The sequence below is a fragment of the Athene noctua genome, chromosome 2 (genome assembly GCF_965140245.1).
Source record: "Athene noctua chromosome 2, bAthNoc1.hap1.1, whole genome shotgun sequence".
In the NCBI taxonomy this organism is placed as follows: domain Eukaryota; kingdom Metazoa; phylum Chordata; class Aves; order Strigiformes; family Strigidae; genus Athene; species Athene noctua.
The window spans coordinates 607,355-628,716 of NC_134038.1; the positions used below are offsets into that span (position 1 = coordinate 607,355).

Sequence of the window (21,362 nt, forward strand, 5' to 3'; positions counted from 1 at the left end):
ATTGATTTGTCAGTTTGTAAAGTGGGCACAGCACAGCACAACGGGGAAACACAGCACAAGCGGGCGGCTCAGCATAGCGCGGCGGCGCGGCAAACCCGGCCCAGCGGGGCAGGAGCGGCACGGCGAGGCGCGGGCAGCTGCACGGGCACCGGCAGCAGCGTGGGGGGCAGCCGGGGCAGTGCAGGGGGCAGCCAGGGCAGCACGGGGAGCAGCTGGGGCAGCACAGGGAGCAGCTGCTGCGACACAAACCATCCCTGCGTGCGCTCATCGCCAACCGCGCCTGGCATGCGCAGCAGCTAAGGTGACTGACTGCCCCTTTCTCCAGGCTAGAGAGGGAAGTTCCAACTACCACAGGAGAAACTGGGGAGGCAAAGACATCAGGGGTTTTCCCCTCAAGATGCTGCGAGATTTTGGAAGGCCATAAGACAAGCTGGGGAATGGCAAGGGCTCTGTTCAGCACCAGAGAGCTTTCTGCTGATCCACGTGTTCGGACCCAGCTGGTGGGTTGGGATTTCTGGCATTTCTTCTCATGCCCTATCAAGTCCAGCTCACAAAGCTCTCTCTTCAGCTTAGACCAAGGTGTGCGATTCTAATTACAAGGCATTACAGTGGCTCATCTGTGCTGGGGGAACCTTAACAAAACAGGAGAAACGGGGTATACAGAATGGAATGAGGCAGATCGGGAACTGCGCCAGAGCTCTCGCACCCTGCACCTCCCCTCCCTTCTGTCTGTCCCACCAGCTGGCACAGAGGGGAAAAAATAGCGTCGGGACCTGCAGTGAAGAAAGCTTATCATTCCCAGGCAGAAATTTTCAGTTTAGGGGATTCTTGAAGCAGCTCTGCATCTCAACAAACGCCGTGGGGAAGGGGCTGCAGGGGTGCTACCCTGCGCCCCCCCTCACACCTCCCTCAGGCCGGGAGTGGGGACCGGACCGCATGTGCCCGCTCGGTCCCGACTCCTCGCGCTGCGTGGGGAATTGCTCGTGTTTGTGGGCGACTCCTCCACTTGCTGCCGCCTCTTCACCCCACAGCTGGGCACCCCTGGACGGCCTCGCGGGCTCGGCCGGGCCTGCGGGAGGGAGCGGGCTCAGGAGCCCCATGGTCTCTGCCAGTCTGGAACGTTTCCCGGCCCAGACCGCGCCGAGGGCGCTCACAAGGGAGGAGACCGGTATTTGTGGAAGGCATTTTCCAGGAAGTTCGCCAGCTTTTCACAGTCGTCCTAAAATAAAAGACAAAACATGCCAACGGATCAATTTGGCTCGGCCACCTCGGGCATCTCCTTCCCTATAAGATTCCATCCCAAGCCACCGACTTCACATCTGAATTTTGAGGTGGGAAGGGAACAACTCGCACGCAAATCCAGAACACACCATCAGTAACGACTGTATTTACTGAATAACCCCGACGACCACTCAGGATTGGAGCCTTTTTGTGTCTGTCAGGTGTGCTATAAAGGCAAAACAGCAGCAAGTTCTTTGAAGCGTCCAATCCGAACGGGTCTGGCTTCTTTTGTTTAATTTAATTTCAACTTAACTAACCAACACTGGATCTAGAGTTTTTTTCTATGGCCACGTGTTTTATAATATCTTCACTGCTAACAGCAATAAAAATTAATGTCACTTTTTGTTGGTCTGACAACTATTTTGGGCAGAAATGTCTTTTCTGACACATTCAGGAGTAGGTGGTTTCTAACTTAATTAGAATGTTTATTCCTTAAGAAATTACTGAAATACACAGTGATATGTAAAAGATGCAAAATACCCCCACCTTGTATCATGGAGGGGTTTTGGAATTGCCAGAAACAAGCTCAAAATTCTCACTCAAATGAAAAATGTGGAATCAGTTGTTTCCTTGGTGCTTAGAGGCACCCCTTTGCCACTACTGCTTGTTAAATTACTACTTTTGTTTTAAAAAGCCCTTGGATCTTGAAGACAAAAATCTGTAAGGTGTAGGTAGTATCTTTTGTTAGACCAACCACACAGCTGAAGAACCAGAGGAGCATGTGGGTACACAAGTCCTTCCGTCAGAAACAAGCAGCAGACTCCCCAGCTAAACACAGCGTAAGGAAGCTACAGCACCTGAGGGAAAGGCACCTCGGTCCGAAGGTGCTAGAGAGGGGAAGACGTGTTAAAAGGAGAAAGAAAAAGGTCATTTACAGCCCGTGGGACATGGACCTGCGTGAGGTCTGTGCCCCAGCAGGAGGCTGCCCCAGGGGCCACACGCGCGGGAGGAAGCATCATGCTGTGTCAGGGCTGAGCCGTGCAGCCACCGTGCTCAGATGAAGAAACTCTAAATGTCCTTTTCTCCAGGTTTGCTCGTGTACATTTTTCAGCTTCACTGAGCGACCCCTTCCTTGTCTAATGTCAGCCTCTAGAACGAGGAATTCTCCAAAACTTTGCCTACAGCCCCAGAATGCCCAACTCGTACAAAATAAATAAATTTTTAATTGTCTCCGTGCTGCCCTTGCTGGAGGCTGCGCTGCTGCATGCCCTGAGTGGCCGGGCTGCTCTGAATTCTTTCTTGGGACCATCTGTGAACGCGGAAGGGAGAGCCCGGAGGTCGGGTGCTGGGGTGGCCCATCCCTCTGCAGGCAGAAATCTGCCCAGGCAGCGGGAGCAGCGATGGGAGGTGGCCTCAACCTCCTCCCCTCGGCACTCCCGGCTCCCACTTGGTGCTGCTGAGAGGTTGGGGCCATTAACCCTGACACCACAACACGCCTGTCCCCTCAGAACAGCGACCTGGGGTCAGGCACAAGCAAAGGATGGAGAAAAACAACGACACAACCAGGAAGCGTCACCCGCTGCAAGGGGTTGTCCCTGCGACCGCTCGCCGGCTGCCGACAGAGCGTAGGAGCAATGGCTCCCCGGGAAGAGGCGTCACAGGGACTTGGGGCTGCGGTGGCATGGGCGAGGGGCGGTGAGGCGCCTTACCTCATGGATGAATCCATAGTGCACCAGCTCCATGGCCAGGTCCTTGGAGTTATCAGCTGCAGAGACAGGGAGCGGGGAGGACATGAGCCTTCATGCATCTCTCCGTTCCTCCCCTGCCAGGAAGGTGCCCCTCTCCCAATCCGCAGCACCAGGCTTCCTTAGCTTCAGGGGCACACACTGTTCACTTTAGGTTGGCTAAGTAACTGCTAATTGCATAATCCCAGATTGGAAAAGACCTTGAAGATCATCCAGTCCAACCACTAAATGAATTAATCCTGGGGCAAGCAGAGTGCAGAGGCAGGCAGTGAACTGGCACTCAAAAAGGTGTGGGGCAGGAATGAGCTCCAGTCCCAAACCACACAAAGCACAACAGACTTGGCGATGTGTCCCTTTCTGATTTTTTTTGTCCCCGTTTTGGCTCAGCGTGACAGGCAGCCCACGCACTACCTGTGGGCAGAAAAGCACCGGGAGCTGGTGAAGCAGCAGCTCCCGGGTGTTGATTTCCACGCTCTGTGCTTGGGTTTTGGCCGTAAGGTGGCCGAGGGGCTCCGGCCGTGCAGCCTCCAGCAGCCTTCTGCATGGTTTAGGGAGGACCCTGCTGTGCTGGAGCTCCTCTGGGGAGAAGCAGCCTCCCCCCGAGCCACGAGCTCCCTCAGAGCAGGGCCCACCTTCCCCTCTGACAGGTACTGCTGGGGTTGGGGATGAGGGAAGAATCCACTCGTGTTACCCCAGGAACTGCCCAGCACGTGCCCCAGGGTGAGCTGCCGGGCCTGGATGGCCACTTGCTGGACTCCCGACATTCACTTTAGAGTGCAGGTTACTGCCACGTGCCAGAGGCTGTAAGCCCAGGGTCTGAGTGGGCAAGAACTGGTACTACACAGATATTAGGTTTAGTCTGCTCTCCCAGTACGAGAAGGAAAGAAAAGCTGGCTCTAAACACAATCTAACACAATCTAAGCCTAAAACTGACCAGGGCCACCAGGCAGTACTTCTGCATTCACGCACAGCAATTTACTTGCAAGTGAACCTACTGGGCAGCAAGTCGTAGCTCAGCTGTCGATGCAGTTTGTCCTCCAGGATCAGCAGAAGGGTCAGCTGCAGAAAGAAGAGAGAGCTCTTTGCAAACACCGTTTTCTCCAAAAGAGAGAAAGGTGCTGACTCTCCCAGCAGCACTAGAAACTGCGGCAGTGGTGAGCAGGAAGGATGCTGGTAACTGCTGAGATACTGGATGTCTTTGGCAGGATAGTCTGAGTGCCTTAGGGGAATGTTCTCTCAAGTTACAGCTCACCTGCAACTGTTTGACTAGAAAGAAGGAGAGTTAAAAGATGTCCAAAGACACCAAGGCCTTCCTGTCCTGCAGCCAGAGGGGCTGGTGCCTTCATTCTTCTCAGACTTCTTTTATTATAAAGGGACAAGAGTAAATCCTTTGGGTACTGCAGCAAACAAGCTGAGATCAAGCTTCCTCCTGGTTGGGTGCCAGGGACGGGCACAGAGAGCAGGTCTTGCCCCAGTGCCTCACGCAGAGCAGGAGCTGAATACTTACGTGCCACTGGGTCTTGTCCTCATTCAGCTCCATGTTACACTGCATTTGCACCACCTAGAAGAGGACAAAATCAGCGTCAGCTTGGACACAGCCCCATGGCTCCCCCAGGCCTGCTTTACTTCTTCTCTCCAAGCACGACTTTCAAATTCCTACTTAAAGCCCCTAATTCCAACTGCCAGCCAGACCTTCCACCTCTTCCCACACTTCTCGGAGTTGTGCGGATGGGGCACTGAGGGTGAATCTAGTCCAGTATCCAGCCACGAGCCATGGCCACTGACAGCTGCTCCAGAGGTGGGGGAGGGAGCCCTGTGCGAGGTGCAGTTCTCAGAACCTTTACATCCAGGGTGAATTCTGCTCCATTTGCCAGGGGTAGGCTTCTCCCTGAAGTTCTGCCTAAATTCCTGGTTACGTTTTGATACTGTACTTGTTCACATCCTTATGGGGTGACCAATCCTTAAACCAGACAAAAGAGCAAAACCAAAATCTTGCATATTATTAAAATGACATATGGATTTTCTTCCACGTGTTGCATCGCAGAATATGAGATATGTTAGAAAATGGCATTTCATCACTATGTCATTCTCAACCTTTGATGAAGGAACTGGGTCAGCTTCAAGTCAGGTCAACTTCAAGCTTCACTATGTCAGCTTCAAGTTCCTGTGAAAATGGTTCACACCAAGAGTCCCGTTGTCTGGGCAGAGGAAGGCCAGAGCAAGCCGCAGTCGGGCAGCTCAAACAGCAGGAAACCAAGCGAGGAATCAACATCCCCCTCCATGCGGGGTTTTATTCCTCGATTTCAAGCTTATGCTCAGAGGCGAGTTACATGCTTGTTCCTTCCCCTGACCCTGTGCCCTCCACTGCAGCTCCTCCCTGTGACAACATCCCTGGGCACTGAGCTCTGCTGTCCTCTGGCCATTACCATCCCCAGGCACCCGTTCCTCCAGGGTGAGGTGACCGGCGTGGCCACGCTCCGGGCGGGTGCTCCTTCCCTCGGAGCACTCTGAGCTGGGCAGCCTCTCGCAGGCACCATCAGGGACAAGGCTGGTTATGTCTGAGTGGATCATTACCCCCCGCTCCCTGCCACCTCAACCTGCCGCCTGAGATCAGAGTCACTTCGGTGGGACGGGACATCCAGAGGTCTCTAGTCCAAGCACTGAATTTGGAGCAGGTTGTTTAGGGCTCTGCCCAGCTGGGTTTTGAAAACCTCCACGGAGCTCCCACAGCCTCTCTTCGCCCCTGGTCTGCTGTTTAACCATCCTCACCATGAAAAAATATTCCTTGGATCCATCCAGCATCCATATTCCAGTGCCTCCCAGAACTCTGCACTGTAACTACGCTCAACTGGGACTTGCAGGTTTGTCCAGCTGAAAGTTTTCCTGAAATCTGCAGAAACTCGGTGCTTCTGAGATTACCAGTCCTTTGTCAAATTGGGTAAAACCCAGTTGAACACACTGGTCAGACAGTGCACTCGCCAAACTCCCCTTGGAGCATGAGGTGAAGAAGCAGCGTGTAACGGATGCAAGGAGCCGAAAAGCCGTAAGTGTGTAGGTTTGCATTTACATTCCTCTAACGTGTCTGATCGATCACCACAGCGCTCGCACTAAAAATAAGCACCGAGCACTATGAATAAAGCATAAACTAAGTGCCCTGAAAGCTGCTCCTCAGACAGACAGGAAGAAACCACTGCTGGTGCACTTTCTGAAGAGAGGCATTCCACAGCATCTTGCAGGAATAAGAAGCAGGTTTGGCCTTACATAGTATTTTTAACATCAAGTACGAAACTGCATTCCTGTCATCCATGGCAACACGTAGACAGTGCCGCGGGTGACCAGTGAGTGACTAGAAGTGTCACCCCAGGGGAATCACGGGTCCCACGGGGGTTTTTCAGAAGAGCCCTCTCTCTCTGAAGCTCCTGGCTGCTCTCAGGGTGGCCGGCGGTTCAGGGACAGGAGCTGGAAGAAGCGCCGTGCCTGAGCCGCACACGGTGACGGCGGCCAACAGCCTCATCTCCCCGTATGTGTGTGTCAGCAAAGGACAAACGCCAGCTCCTGCCCCCGGGAAGGAACGATCCCTGGCAAGGACGTGGCCGGGGGTGGCCTGGCTGGCAGGAAGGCTTTGCTGGCGCTGCTGGAGGGACTCTGGGGTCAGGGTGGGCAGCAGGCAGGACATGAGCTGCAACGTGCCCTGGCACCAAGGAAGGCCAACAGCGTCCTGGGGCACAGCCAGGAGATTGAGGGAAATAATTATTCCCCTCTAGTCGGCACTTATTAAACTACATCCAGGAGTTTGGATCCAACTGTATCTAATTTTGGTCCCCCAAAACAAGACAGACATTGATGAACTGGAGCAAGTTCAGTGGAGGGCCATCAAAATGATCCTGGGCTGGAGTGGTGCCCTCTGAGGAGGGAGCAGGGCTATCAGGCTCTGTGGGGACGTGGCGGCAGCCGGCCTGGCCTTGGGAGGGGTGACGCTGCAGCTGGGAACCGCTCGTTCAGCGAAGGTTACGCCGTGGGCTAGGAAGGCCCCACTTCTGTTCAAACGCCCTCGCCCTGTGTCGGTCCCTCCCTGCCCGCCCAGCCCGGCAGCCCTGCCGCTCCCCGCGGGGCCCACAGCCCCCTGCCCTCGCCTTCCTGCCACAACTCGGTGCGGGGACGCGCAGTCCCGCCCGCGCAGCGCCCGGCAGGACGGGGCCTGAGCTGGGCCGGCGCCTCAGCTCCCACCGCAGCGCCAGGATCCGGCGGCGGGATTGCAAACACCCCCCCAGCAAGGAGGCACGGAACGCGCCCCAGAGCCGGTGCGAGGCGGGAGGCAGGGCCGAAGGATCAGAGGCAAGGGGCTGCTCCAGAGGCCTCGGGTGAAACGGACCCCGCTAGCCCCAGCCAGAGGGACTGTCGCGGGCCGGGGGCAGGCGGCGCAGCGAGGAGAAGAGCTCTGAGCCCGGCACGGCGGAGGGCAGAGGCGCTCCCGCAGCGCGGGGTCGGGAGCAGAGACTCTTCACCCACGCCCAGGGCAGCGCCTGTCCCTGGCTGAATCTGGCCTTACCTTCCTGGTCTCCACATCGAAGGGCTCTGGGGTGGGAGTCTTGGCTTTCTGAGGGTCCTCCTGGGGCTGGGAGAGCACCCGCGGGAGGGCGTGGGGTCTGGAGACAGCGAAGTTCATCAGGGGGTAGATCCCGTTCCTGGTACCGACACAGAGGGAGGTCAAACAGCTGAGCCCTGGCACGGGTCTGCTGCGGGGGCCCAGAGCAGGGACCTGCCCCGCGGCATGGCGGGGCTGGCAGTGTGGCCACAGAGCCCCCCGCACCCTGGTGCTGCAGCCCAGCTCTGCTGGCCCCGGGGAGGGGGGCACGGGGGGGTCACACACACCGAGAGCTGCAGCGCGGGCCCCGGCCCGGGAGCCGAGGGAGGGGGCAGACACAGTGCAGGTTGGGCAGCAGCACCCTCCACCCACCTGACGTCTTCTAAGAATTTGTCGAGTTCAAGGAAGGAGACCTCCGAGTACCTGGGAGAGAAGCAGAACGGGGCAATTACTGGGGGAGGCAGGAGAGAAGAGCGGTGCGGAGGACTTCAGTGGCTTTAAACTGGAGGCTCAGGCTGGGCAGGAGGAGAAAATGTTTCCCAGCAAGAGTGGTCAGAGAGTGGAAGAGGCTGCCCAGGGAGGGGGGAGTCCCCATCCCTGGGGGGGTTTCAGGGCCGTTGGGATGAGCTGTGGGGGATGTGGGGTAGGGGAGAACTTTGTAGAGTCGGGCTGAGGGTTGGACTCGATGACCCCGAGGGGCTTTTCCAGCCTGAAGGATTCTGTGACTCTGTGACCCTGTGACTGCTCTGCCATCACCGCAGGATCGCCAGGCTGGATGCAGGTCCTGGGCTCGCGGCTACGGCTGCTCTGAAGCCTCCCCACTCCTCCTCACCTCCACTGGGCTCCGGGCCGACCCTCCCTCCGGATCTCGGCCATCACCATGTTCAGGTCCAGTTCCTTTATCTTCTCCTCCACCACATTCTCTGGCATCAGATCTGGGGCGAGGGCAGACAGGGCCGTCAGCCGGGCAGTCCCGCAGCATGACACCACAGCACAGACCCGCGGGCAGGTCGGTGAGCCGTGACCTCCCCGGGCTGCCCCTCGCCCCCAGCCCTGCTGGGGCAGCAGCAGGAGCTGCAGCGGGGCGGGGGCCGCGCGGTCACTCACACTGGTTGTTGATGAAGCAGTGCGCTGCCAGCAGCTTCAGGGAATGCACCTCAAAGAGCACCCGGTGGAAGAGCAGGTTGTTCGCTGTCGGCCGCTTGTCTGGGTTGAGGGTCAGGCACGACAGAATGAACTCCTGAGGGTCAAAGCAAAGCGTAAACTGGAGGCAAGGCCGGACGTTCCCTCGCCCATCCCCACCGCCGCCAGCCCCGGCGTTTCCCGGGAAGCAGATCTGAGGGGTGGGCAGAGCCAGGGCAGGGCAGGGTGGGCAGGGCAGGGTGGGCAGCGCTGCGCAGGCAGCAGGGCAGCATCCCGCTGGGCACCTGCCAAGAGTCCAACCACAGCACCACCTCCCCCCCTGCGCTCCGCTCCAGGGAGGGGGTGCAAAGCCAGCGAAGGGCCGGGAGGAGGACAGGCAGGGGTGTATCTGGCAGGACCGGCTGGCAGGGCAGCAGCCCACCGGGAGAGGCGGGGTAGGGCCAGAGAAAGGGTGTCCTGAGGCAGCGGGAAGGATTCGGGAGAGCAGGGACACATCTGCCCGTTTCTAGCACGGAGAGAACGAGCCTCCCCTCTCTGCTCTGGCCTGGGGCCAGCCCTGACCTGCCCCGTGCAGTTCCTGTACAGGTATCTGGCTACAGCTGTTCAGAACAGCCACAGAGACCAAAAAACAACCAGAAGGGTGTCTGGGCGGGCACCCCCTGCCCGCCTGCTGCCCACCAGCTGCCCGGAGGTGAGCGGCCATGGCGCGTGCCCGGCCCCGCGGAAGGGACCCTCTGGGACACCAGGCAAAGAAGGGCACTGTTACATCGAAGGGGGTAGGATTTACTGTGGGATGCCTGAGGGAGTTCTGAGATCAAACGGGAGAATCTGGGGAGTGTACAAACTTATTATGGGATGTTGTGGAGACTGGCCAAAGGAAGAGGGAGGGGTTGAGGGGGAGGAAAATGGAGGGGGATAAAAGGTGCCGGCTGCCCGGCAGCACTCTGCTGCCTGCCTGAGCCCTGCCCCTGATCACCTCAGTCTGTCCTGTTTTATTAATCTCTCTTCCTAAGTATTTACAACACAAATTTGTTCTCTGTTCCCTGTGGGCATGTGTGGTCCCCTGGCAAACATCAAGCTGGGCAAGCCAGTGAGATGAAAGCTCAAGGAGGGGGCGGAGATACCAGACGGACCGTGAGTCTGATCCGTAACAGGGAGACTCGTGGGATGGAGCCAGACACCAGTGGCCTGTGAGGGGGATTGCCCTGAGCATCGACGCTAAAGAGCAGGATCTGGTGGTTGGTGCTTCTGTGCCCATGGACGTGGCACCCCCGGTCCGTGCTGAGCTGCCTGCAGTGGCCACGCCTGTACGGAGTGTGTGTGTGTGCATGTGTGTGCGCACACGTGTGTGCACGGGCACCTCCTGGGAACTCACACTCACCCTTAGTACTGGTAGGACTAGGAAATGGGTGTGGGGACCAGCTAGGAGGGCGAGGATCCCCGTACCTTTCACCCAGCAGATCTGGCTGCCCTTGAGTTTGCAGCGGGTCCTTGTCCCTGTTCCCCTTTTACTGGTCTAACCCCCCAGCACGGCCGGGCTGCCTGATGTCGCAGACACCAGCCGAGGGGAGGGATGCTCCCGGGGAGATTTACACCCCAGGAGGGACGCCTGCCCCGCAGGTGGGTCCCCGAGGCCCAGCCGGCTGCACTCACCCGCATGTTGGGATCGTCCAGCGAATGCCGCGCCCGCACGATCGCCTCCTCCGAGACCCGCGTGTCCCCATTGGTCTGGATCTCCAGCACTGCCATCTGGGGAAGGAGGAACCGGCCGCGGGTGCACGTGGCCGAGCCTTGGGTCGGTTCTTGAGCTTCCCAAAGGGACATCCCCTGCCCCAGCGTGGAGCTCGGCTGGGCTGTGGCTCTCCAGGGCTCCCCAGAGCTCCCCAGCGCCGTGTCCCTGCCCTCGGGGCCCACCGCAGCATCGGTGGGTTCCCGGCGGGGCAGGCACGGGAGGCTCTGTGCAGACTGGGGGACAACGCAGGCAGCACCAGCCCCACGGTCTGCCTGGGCACAGCCCCTCGGAGCAGCATGGCCTGTCCCTGCCCGCTGTGCCCTCCCTGCCCAGGGCCGTCACAGCCCAGGAGGAAGAGGAGGCACCAGCCCAGCACAGAGGTGAGCTAAGCCTGTTGCTGCACCCGGGGCAGGGTGGGCAGCGGCAGCAGGAAACGTTCTGCTGACCCCAGCAGTGGTGTCTCCATGGCTGCACGGGGCCCCCAGCTCACAGGTTTGGAAGGGGGCAGGGAGGCTCCTGGGGAAGCCCCCAGGCCCCCACTATCCCCATCCTGCCCCGTGCCCGGGGGTGACAGCAGGGTCCCGGGCACTGCCGCCGCCCTGCTCCGTACCTCCAGCGCGCACATCCCGAAGGAGAAGATGTCCACGGCAGTCCCGTCAGCCTTTTCTGCAAGACCGGGCCGGAACCGCGTCAGGGCAGAGGCACCAGAACCCGCCCGCCCTGCACTCTGCCTCACCCCTGCCCACCCCTGCCCACACCGCCTTCCCCCCCCAGCGCACATTTCCTCCCAGTTCCCTGTGCAAACCTTCCCTGCTTATTCCCCTCAAATTTGCTCAAAAGTATTCAAGGTGGGGGTCACATCACGAGTTGTCACATGGCGCAAAGACTCTTTGCTCCCTTTTCCCTAATCATTGCAGCATTTTACGTGCTTTTGAGCGTTTCTGAGCCGCAAGCTGACGTTCCCAGAGCCACCTGTGGTCAGGTCGAGATCTCCTGCTAACGCAGCCCCCCCCGCATCAGGCATGGCTGTTTTTCCCACGTGCCCAGCTCTGCACTAATCCACACAATTTTACCCACAACGTTATCACACAGTCCCTCACTATCACATGATCTCCTGTGAATCACAGCCAGCAGCTTTACTTGCGAAGGCACTGAGTAATTCTGTGCAGGCTGCGCCCACGCCTGGCGCAGGGCCCCCCCGCGCCCCCCCGGCACCCCCTGGGACCCCCACGCCCCGCACTCACGGCCGTACTCCGGCGGGAAGAAATGCAGGTTGCGGAGCTCTTCCCTCTCAATCCTGATGGGGCTCCGCAGGTCGTCCGGGAGGGCTGCGTCGAAAGAGAGAAACGTTCTGTGCCACGGCTCCTCGGAGGCACCTCCCCAGGGCTGCGAGCACAGATGGGGCTCCAAGGGATCCCCCCTGCCTGCACTCCTGCCCATGAGGCCACCCGAGGGGCACCCCCTCCCCCAGGACACCCCCTGGCTCCCCCCAGAGGAGCAGCAGCTCCCCGAAGGGCCCAGGGCTGCTCCTCTGGGCCTGTGGGGGAGGAACTTCAGCCCAGGGAGGGGAGAAGTGGCAGAGGGACACTCACCGTTGGCAAACACCCTGTGCCAGACTGTGGGTCAGCGCCGAGCCGGGAGCGGCCAGGTGGGGGGGGCACAGGTCCGAGGGAGCAAAGAGAAGAGAAGGTAACTCCATAGAATCACAGAATCAAAGAATCCTTCAGGTTGGAAAAGCCCCTCGGGATCATCGAGTCCAACCCTCAGCCCGACTCTACAAAGTTCTCCCCTACCCCACATCCCCCACAGCTCATCCCAACGGCCCTGAAACCCCCCCAGGGATGGGGACTCCCCCCTCCCTGGGCAGCCTCTTCCACTCTCGGACCACTCTTGCTGGGAAACATTTTCTCCTCCTGCCCAGCCTGAGCCTCCCCTGTGGCAGTTTCCAGCCGTTCCCTCTTGTCCTGTCCCTGATCCCCTGGGAGCAGAGCCCAGCCCCAGCCTCTCTGCAATGTCCTGGCAGGAGCTGCAGAGAGGGATGAGGGCTCCCCTCAGCCTCCTCCTCCTCACACTCAACACTCCCAGCTCCTGCCCTGCCTCCTCACAGGATTGATTCTCCAGCCCTTCCCCAGCCTCGTTGCCCTCCTCTGCCCTCGCTCCAGCCCCTCCAGATCTCTCTCTCCAAGCCCAGCCCAGGTGATCCCCTGAGCCACACTGAGCCCTCACCTCTCCCACCCAGCCAAACCCCCTCGTCACGCCACCCCGCACCACCCGGGATGTCCCTGGGCGGGCAGCCCCCTCCTGCTGACTCTCCTGGCTCCACTCGGAGCGGAGCAGCAGGTTCCTACCTGAGCCGATCTTTATGAGCCCGTTGTGCTGGATGAAGATGGTGTCGCTGGTCAGGTTGCCGTGGATGATGGGCGGCTCGCAGGAGTGCAGGAAGCTGGGGAGGCACAAACCTGCCCTGAGCACGAGCCCAGCCCAGGAGCCGCGCGTGGCGCAAGCGCCGGGAGCTCACCTGAGAGCAGAGAGGATCTGAGTGCACCAGCGCTTCCAGGCCTAGAGCAGAGAGCAGAGCTCGCCATCAGACGAGGCGCCCGCCGCAGCCGGACCGGGTCACTCCCACCCATGACCCCGTGGCCTGGGAACCTGCCCCCCACCAGCCCTGCAGAGCCTCACTCAAAGCTGAGCCACACGCTGTGCCGGCCACAGCAGTGCCCTTTCCATCCCTGTTCAGGGGACGCCGTCAGAGCTGGGAGCTCGCCCTCACCAGGGCTCTCCTGAGCCCCAGAACCCCGGGAGCAGCAGCGACGGGCACATCGCCGCGGGGGCAGAGCCAGCGGTGGTTGTGGGGCCCATCAGCATGGTTCTCTCTGGACACAGCCACAGGGAGGCTCAGCTCTAGGAGGGCCTAACTGTGCTGCTGTGACACTGAGCTCAGACTTCAGGGCAGGGCTTGCAAGGTCAAGCATGGGGCCCCCAGCATGGCCACGCAGCTCCTCAGTCACAGCCAGTGAGTTCTGCCTGCAAAACCATGAGTCAGACCCATACTGGGTGGGTTTGCAGGTGCCAGCAGTAGCCTGGCCACAAGCCCACTGTCCCTGGCGGAGGGTGGTGGGGGTGCCAGCCCCCCGTAGCACGATGCAGCCCCGGGAGCAGTCGGCATCGTGCAGCCTCGCCTCACTGCAGCCGCTTCCAGCGAGTTCCCCCCTCGGGGTCAGATCCCGCCAGCAGGATCCGTCCTGGGCTGTCCTGGGGAGGTTCTGCTCTTGCTCCAGCCCTCACCCAGACACCATCTCCCTCAGCGGAGTTCCTGGGTAACGGGAGCAGCGGTGCCCGTGTGCTCCGGGACCAGAGACCCTCTCTGTGCTCGCAGACAGAGAACCCCTCGCTTCACCCGCGCATGCCCCCGGGGAACCCACCCTGGCATTCATGGCCTTGTGGTTTTTCTTGGTTTTCTTCAGGAACTGCTTCAGGCTCCCTGAAGACACGTATTCTGTGATGAAGATGACCTGGCAGGGAAGAGAGGTGTCAGCTTCCCCCCTCCCTGCACTGCCCGCTCCGTGCACAGCCCGCAGCTGAGAGCGGCCTGGGGAGGGAAGGGTGTCCCGGGGAGGGAAGGGGAGTCCTGGGGAGCGGCGTGAGGAGCAGCGCTGGGGTCCACTCCTGACCCCCACCGGCATCCCCCCGCTGCCCAGAGATCCCCTGGACGCTTCACCTTGCTGAGACCTCCCTACCCGTGCCTTCAGGTCTTTCACGTCCAGCCAGTATTTGTGAAGCTTGACGATGTTGGGGTGATCCACCAGCACCAGCTGCTCAAACATGGTCTTGATTTTCTCCTGCGGGCAGAGGAAGGACAGGTGGGGTGGCAGCTCCTGGGACACTGCGGGACACTGCCGGGAGCAGAGGAGCCGGGGGCTGGGGAGGAGGCTATGCCCCTGCTCACAGGAAAAGCCGTTTGCGGGGCACAGAGGACAACTGGAGCTGCTTTTGAGAGGGAAGCCAAGGGAAAGCACGGCGGGCTGGGATTAGCCCTGCCAATGGGCCGGGGTGTGCACCAGCAGCGGGGACCCGGGGAGTGCAGCTGTGGTCTGTGCCCCCAGAGCTCACCTCATGGGCTTTAAAGGCCTTCTTGTCAGTGAAGAGCAGCTCGTTCCACACCACCTCCACGCCCTCCTCAGTGTCCATGGCAAGGAAGGTGCTCTGGATGCCCGGCATGTTCCCCTGATTCACCTGCCAGGCCAGGACGGGGTCAGACAGTGCTGCCCACGGCTCCCGGCCCCGCCACGGGAAGGTACTGCCCGCGCGTGGGTCGTCTCCGCTGCAGCCCCCGCGGAGAACTGCGGCCACCACGGCCCTGCCCAGGAATTGGGCAGTGCAGCAAAGCCCCAGCCCGCGTGGACGGGGACCCCCAAGTGGACCCCAATTCCCAGCAGCCGTGGGGGAGCATCACACCCTGTAGCTGAACATGGACTGGTGTGGGTTGGGAGGGACCTTAGAGCCCATCCAGTGCCACCCCCTGCCCCGGGCAGGGCCACCTTCCACCAGCCCAGGTTGCCCAAAGCCCCGTCCAACCTGGCCTTGAACCCTTCCAGGGAGGGGGCAGCCACAGCTGCTCTGGGCAGCCTGTGCCAGGGCCTCACCCCCCTCACAGGGGAGAATTTCTCCCTTATAGCTAATCTAAATCTGCCCTCTGTCAGCTTAAACCCATCATCCCTTGTCCTTATGTTGGTGCCCCCAGAGCTGGACCCAGCCCTGCAGGGGGGTCTCCCAGAGCGGAGCAGAGGGGGAGAATCCCCCCCTCGCCCTGTGCCCACCCTGCTCTGGGTGCAGCCCAGCACACGGGGCCTTTCTGGGCTGCCAGTGCCCGTTGGTGGCTCACAGGCCGTTTTCCACCCCCCAGCCCCCCAAGTCCTTCTCCTGGGGGCTGCTCTCCATCCCCTCCTGGCCCAGCCTGGGTTTGTGCTGGGGATTGCCCCGGCCCGTGGGCAGGACCTTGCCCTTGGCCTCGCTGAACTCCCTGAGGTCGGCCCGTCCCCCCTCCCCAGCCTGCCCAGGTCCCTCTGGCTGGATCCTTCCCTCAGCGCGTCCCCGCACACAGCTCGGTGTCGGGGGGAACGTGCTGAGGGGGCTCCATCCCACTGTCCGTGTCCCCAGCAAAGGTGTTAAACTGGTCCCAGTCCTGACCCCTGAGGATGCCGCTCGTCGCTGCTCTGCACTGGGACGCGGGGCTGTTGGCTGATGGTCACACTCACGTTGGACAGCACAAATTAGAAGGTCCAGACAAACCAAAGCCAGAGACAGGGGGGCAACCCCTGATGCCCCGGTGTCTGTCTGATGAGTTCCATCTCCCGAGGTCACGGAGCTGCACCCCAGGACCCCCCGAGAGCAGCTCTGCAGACACCACATGCAGCACAGCCCCCGCCACGGCAGCCCCGACCCTGCGGTGGGTCTCTGCCAGTCCCGCCTCGAGGGCAGCAGCGCAGTGCCCAGCCAGCACCGCCGGGTCCCGGCCCCGGCCCGGGTGAAACCTGCCCCAAAGGCCCCCAGCTCTGATAGGGCTCAACAGCACAGAGACCCCCGCCCCACGCTGCCCCCCGCCAGCGCTGGCAGCGTGGGCAGAGGCTGCCCAGAGCTGCCGGCAGCAGATGAACAGGGGGATTGTTCCGGGGCTGCCAGGGGCCTGCGGGCAGCGTCCTGCTGCGGCGCGGGGCAGCTGTGGGCGCAGGCGCAGGCACGCAGCACCCCCAGCTCGTTACAGGCCACGGACGGGCAGCTCGTGGCCCAGTTCCTGCTGCGGACACACAAAGCACCTCTGTTCCTTGTTCCCCCTGCTCACAGGCTCCACGTGCTCTGCACAAAGCCCGGCACGGCCAGCCAGCGACGTGGCCAGCTGGCCTTGCTGACCGCAGCCTTCCAGCGAGCCCCAGCAGCCTCCCAGTGCTCCCAGTGCAGGCACAGCCAGGGCGCTGCCAGGGCGGCCGCTGCCGGGGGCCGGCGGGGAGACGGCTCAGCCCTCACCCGCACCCACTGCAGCGGGGCCGGCATGCCAGCGCTGTGAACCCCGAGCCGTGGCCCTTTCAGAGAGCCTGATGCTGCGGGCAGAGGGTGAGAGGAGGGGACTGGGGGTGCTGATCGACAGCTGGCTGGACAGGAGCCAGAGTGTGCCCAGGGGGCCAAGGAGGGCAACGGCATCCTGGCTTGTGTCAGCACTGGCGTGGCCAGCAGGGACAGGGAAGGGATCTGAGCCCTGGGCTCGGCACTGGGGAGGCCGCCCCTCGCTGAGTGGGTTCAGTTCTGGGCCCCTCACCCCAAAAAGGCCATTGAATGACTCGAGCGTGGCCAGAGAAGGGCAACGGAGCTGGGGCAGGGTCTGGAGCACAGGTCTGCTGGGGAGCGGCTGGGGGAACTGGGGGGGTTCAGTCTGGAGCAGAGGAGGCTGAGGGGAGACCTCCTGGCCCTCTGCAACTCCCTGCCAGGAGGGGGCAGAGAGGGGGGATGAGTCTCTGGAGCCAAGGCCCCAGCGCCAGGCCCCGAGGGAATGGCCTCAAGCTGCCCAGGGCAGGGTCAGGCTGGCTCTGAGGAAGGATTTCTTCTTTACAAGAGGGACTGCCTGGCCCGGGGGGATCAAACAGCCTCTGCAGGAGCTGGTGCCAGGCTGGGCAGGTCTCGGTGGAGGCTGTGCCGGGAAGGAGAGTGCTCTGTGAAGCTGCTCTTCCAGCTCTCCCCAAAAATGCCCCTGGAAAATCAGCTCACAGTCTTGAGAAAAGTCCTGTCCTGAAACCAGTGAGTGGCCACAAGGCCAAGAACAAGGAGTCACGTGGGGAGCACGGACCCAAACAGCCCTTCGGTTGCCACAAGGACACGCGGGAGCAAGGGAGCTCCACACGGAGGGTGCTGACCTCCAGCTCGAAGGCACAGCCAGGTCTGAAACCCTCAGGTGCCACCTCCCCGTCTGCCTCGTCACGGGGCCACAGCGCTCCTGCATGCAGACACGGAGCCGACAGCCGGAGCCAACCCGCAGGGCCACTGCGCCCCCCGTCCCCTCGCCCGGCTGCACTGCAGCCCCGGTTGGAGAAGCCGCCTCCCGCCTGCCGGGACCTGAGGCAGGAACAGCCGCGCAGAGCGACCCGCAGCAGCGCCCAGGGTTGTCCCTCTACCACAGCCTCCTGGCTCCCCCAGCCCGACGGGGCCTCCCGGTGCTGAAGGCTCTGGTGGTAGATCTGTTGGGATCTGGGAGGCGCTGGGACATGGTGAGGAGCATCAGGGAAACGTCCCCTGTCCCGTGCAGATGCGGACGTGCTCAGGCTTGGGCTGAATGACAATAAAACTGAGACTGAACAGCTGCGTCGCGTGCCGAGCCCCGAGACTGCATCAATAAATAAACGCTGCATTATAATCACAGAGGTGCCTGGGGATGAAAGGAACCGGCCGCAGGTCACCTTGGCTACCTCACGCCGTGCCTCTGCCCGCAGCTCCACGTGCTGCTAACGGTGCCCATCACGTGGAACAGGCAAAACTCCAGAGCCGGGGCGGGCAAACGCCTGGCTCAGGCTGCTTCCAGAAAGCCCTTGGCAGGAGCTGAGGCCAGCTCGGAGAGATCACCAGGGACAAGCAAGCGAAGGTTTACAGAGGATCGGATTGCATCTTACAATAAATCGCTCCCTTTTGAGCTTTTCACGTCAACAAGGACTGAAACAGAGCACGGGAAGAGGCTTAGTGATATAGTCCTGGGGCCTTGGGAGGGCACGAGGCTGGAGAGCAGGGACAGGCATTTCTGCTCCACCAGCATTTAGACCCGATTTGGAGAAAAAAATAAGGACAAGGTGGGTTGTTACCTTTATCGGGTCGCTCAAGAAGAATGGGGAGGAGGCACGGCCATGGCGCCTGGGCCCATCTCTCAGCAGGGACACCCCGCTGCCCTCCCGTGCCCCCCCGGGTGGGAGGCTGAGCACGGAGCAGTCCCAGAGGCCTCCTCTGCTGGCAGCCTTGCGCCCAGGACCCTGGCACAGGGCACACAGCTTGTGGGTGAGGGGAGTGCTCCAGCCCCCAGCACAGATGTTTCTCCTGCACCCGCTCTCCCCTCCTGCCTCTCCAAGGCAGAAGTACCCAGCGGGGCTCCAGCCCAAGGGCAGCCCCTCTGCGCGGGACCCAGTTCCTGCCCAAACCATTTCCAAGGTTCGGTGTAAGTTCACTGCTCTGTCTCCAAGGCAGCCGAGCAGGCAAAGCCTCAGCCCTCGGCGTGGGGTGATGCCAAGCAGCGGCAGGGCCACGCTACCAGCCCTGGCTCCCCAGGACCACTGGCACCACTGAGAGCACACACAGACCCTGCCTGGAAACCTGCGCAGAGGAAGGATAACCTGGAAGTCGCTCTGAAATGAGACAAAGGCACTGAAAACGCTCCCTCTGCCCGGCTTGGCGGGGGCTGCTGGGGAGAGGCAAGAGCAGGCTGTGCCGTTGGCTGGGGAAAACACCAGGAGGGACGAGCTGGAGCAAAGGGGCAGGCAGGCAGGGCAGGCAGGCTGGGAGGTGCCAGGCAGGAGGACAGCGGTGGGACAGCGACCCTCACACCCCATTCATGCAGGTCCCTTTGTCCCCACAGGGCTGCCGGGGCCAGGGTGGGGGTGAGATGCCAGGCAGCAGCGGGGAAGAGGAGGGAAACGGCGTGTTCCCTTCTCAAACCTGACCCTGGGCGTCGGCATCGCATAACCACCCCGAAAAGGACTGACTAACAGCAACGCGGAGGAGACACTCGACCAGGCTAGAGGATGCACCAGCCTCCTGCATCCTGAGGCCAGGAGGAAGAGGATCAAACCTCTTCAGGGATTTTCTGGACTAGTGCTGAGCCAGAGACCAGGGAAAAGATGAAGTTTGGGGGACTGAAGTCTCTCGATCGAAGGCAGCTGCCAGCACTCTGTACACCAGAGCCAAGCTGAGGTCACCCCCTGAGCTGCTGCCCCGCTCCCACCCCTGTGGCTCACGGGGGCACCGGGACGGAGCCCTCCCCACCCAGTGCAGGTGCCCGTGGGCTGCGGAGTGGTCCTGGCTGCAGCAGCCACCTCTTCGGGGAGGGACAGAGGGCCAGGAGGTAGGAAATGGCACTGTCTGGGGGACACCGGGCAAAGCCCAAGAGGCACTCGAAGGGAGACCCGAGCAAGGAGGAGGAGCGGTTACCTGGACTGCAGGGCCCCGGGCTCGCTGGGCTCGAGCACCAGGACCCGCCAGGCCGAACGGCGACAGCAGACGCATTGATGCCGCAGGTCACAACCCAGAGCAGCGCCAGCACTGCTCTGCCGTGGGGCAGAAAGCCCTGGCTGCGGGTGTGGAGGGCCAGCAGCATGCCGAAGGGGCGATGCTCACCTGGACACAGTTTCCCTGCTCCTGGTGACACTGTGACATTACCCCTTGTGGCCCTGGGAACTGGCAGGACTTGCTGCAGCTGCCGGGCTGAGCAGGGAAGGGCAGAGTGCCTGGGGGAGCCCTTGTGAGCAGTAAATCCCCACCTGGCCCTACTAAGCCTGGGTGACAGTAAAGGCCGTGTCTGGGCTTCTCCGGGGGCTTCTGTTGGGGTTACAGGCAGCGAAGGGGTGCTGCAGAGGCCTGGGGACACCCCCCGGCAGCAGGGCCTGTCCCCTCGCAGCGAGGTGCCAGCCGCAGAGCGAGGGCTGTGTGCTCCGCAGGGGCTCGGGCCCAGGCTGTGGCCCAGGCTGGGCTCCGCTCGCCTTCTCCAAACCACACCAGCCCCGAGGGAGCCGCACGCCTCCCCCAGCGCCCCGCGCGATGCGACGGGCAGGGCAGGGCTGCGACTGCGGCAACACGGAAATAACTTAAAAACCTGTGGAGAAATGAGCCAAGAGGGCTGAGGCCCCGCTCTGCCACCTGTGCTGCCTCCTGCAGCTCACCCAGGGACGGGGACAACCAGCGGCACCGGGCAGAGCCGCCGGGTCACGGCTGCGCCCAGGAGAAGCTGGAGCTGCGGGCACCCGGGGGGGCTCATCCGGGAGCGAGTCTGGGGGGAAGAGCCCACGTACCCCCCGCTCCCCCGCAGCGGCGGCGTGGCTCCGAGCTCTGCTCCCAGGGCCCCGTTTCGAGCGCCAGACCTGCCCCCAACAGCCCCTTCGTCCCCAGGGCCGGGACCGGGCTCTGGAGCAATTACAGAGCAACCTGCCCCGAGCTGGCGGGGGGGCTGGCTGGACCCCGAGCTGGCGGCACAGAAGAGCTGGGGGGGGCACCCGCCCCTGCTGCGATCTGCAGCCCACAGCAAAACAACCGACGGAGCCCCCACGTCCTGTGGCTCCGCGGGAGCGGGACTGGGGATCTGCGGTGCCAGATAAACCTGTTCCCCCCGTGCGATCCTCTTACGCAATTACCAGGTGAAGGGAACGCATGAGACAGAAAATATTTTGATTCCAGTGAAGCATTTGATACTGCCTCTCACAAAACCATCTTCCCAGCCTAGCGCAGAGCAGCGCGGCGGGCACAGGGCTAACACGCTGCCAGCTGGAGAGGCCCGGCCGAGTGGGGACAGGGCCGAGCCGGGGGGCACCGGCATGGGCCGGGGCGAGGGCAGGGGTGGGTCTGGCCCCTCTGCCCGCGGGAGGGAGGGAGGGAGGGAGGGAGGGAGGGAGGGCTGGGAGTCCTTCCCTTCTCCCCATCCCCACGGCCGCCCTTCCCTCTCGCTCGGCAGCTGCTGAGCAAACACTGGGATCCCTGTTCTCCTTCCGCCACTGAGAAAAAGGGACAGAAAAGTGTTTCTCCTCTGCCCAGAGAAGAGCCAGGAGGGACCCTGCGCAATCAGGGCAACGTGAGCGTTCATTCCCTGGGCAGGACACGTTGTGCACAGGCCTGGCCGCGGACGGGGCCGGCCCCAGGCACCCGTTTGCTTTACCCCGGGCACCGCACGCCCTCGGGGAGGGGCCACGAGCCGGTGGTCGGC

At 61.8% G+C, this 21,362-nt stretch overlaps 1 protein-coding gene across 1 annotated transcript in view; it reads right to left on the reverse strand.

Annotated features, from left to right (window-relative positions):
• Positions 1-563: 563 nt before the first annotated feature.
• The window catches only part of NRBP2 (nuclear receptor binding protein 2), a 28,084-nt gene continuing 7,285 nt past the window's right edge, over positions 564-21,362 (reverse strand). The window contains exons 2-18 of the mRNA XM_074898254.1: positions 14,537-14,659; positions 14,164-14,265; positions 13,849-13,938; positions 12,945-12,985; positions 12,775-12,869; positions 12,019-12,042; positions 11,671-11,754; positions 11,037-11,092; positions 10,348-10,443; positions 8,659-8,791; positions 8,384-8,486; positions 7,924-7,974; positions 7,516-7,651; positions 4,474-4,527; positions 3,962-4,025; positions 2,931-2,986; positions 564-1,219 (exon numbers count right to left, since the gene is read on the reverse strand). Of these exons, the coding sequence (XP_074754355.1) occupies positions 1,151-1,219; positions 2,931-2,986; positions 3,962-4,025; positions 4,474-4,527; positions 7,516-7,651; positions 7,924-7,974; positions 8,384-8,486; positions 8,659-8,791; positions 10,348-10,443; positions 11,037-11,092; positions 11,671-11,754; positions 12,019-12,042; positions 12,775-12,869; positions 12,945-12,985; positions 13,849-13,938; positions 14,164-14,265; positions 14,537-14,659 (1,377 nt within the window). The 3' untranslated portion in view covers positions 564-1,150. The remainder of the gene's footprint in view (positions 1,220-2,930; positions 2,987-3,961; positions 4,026-4,473; positions 4,528-7,515; positions 7,652-7,923; positions 7,975-8,383; positions 8,487-8,658; positions 8,792-10,347; positions 10,444-11,036; positions 11,093-11,670; positions 11,755-12,018; positions 12,043-12,774; positions 12,870-12,944; positions 12,986-13,848; positions 13,939-14,163; positions 14,266-14,536; positions 14,660-21,362) is intronic.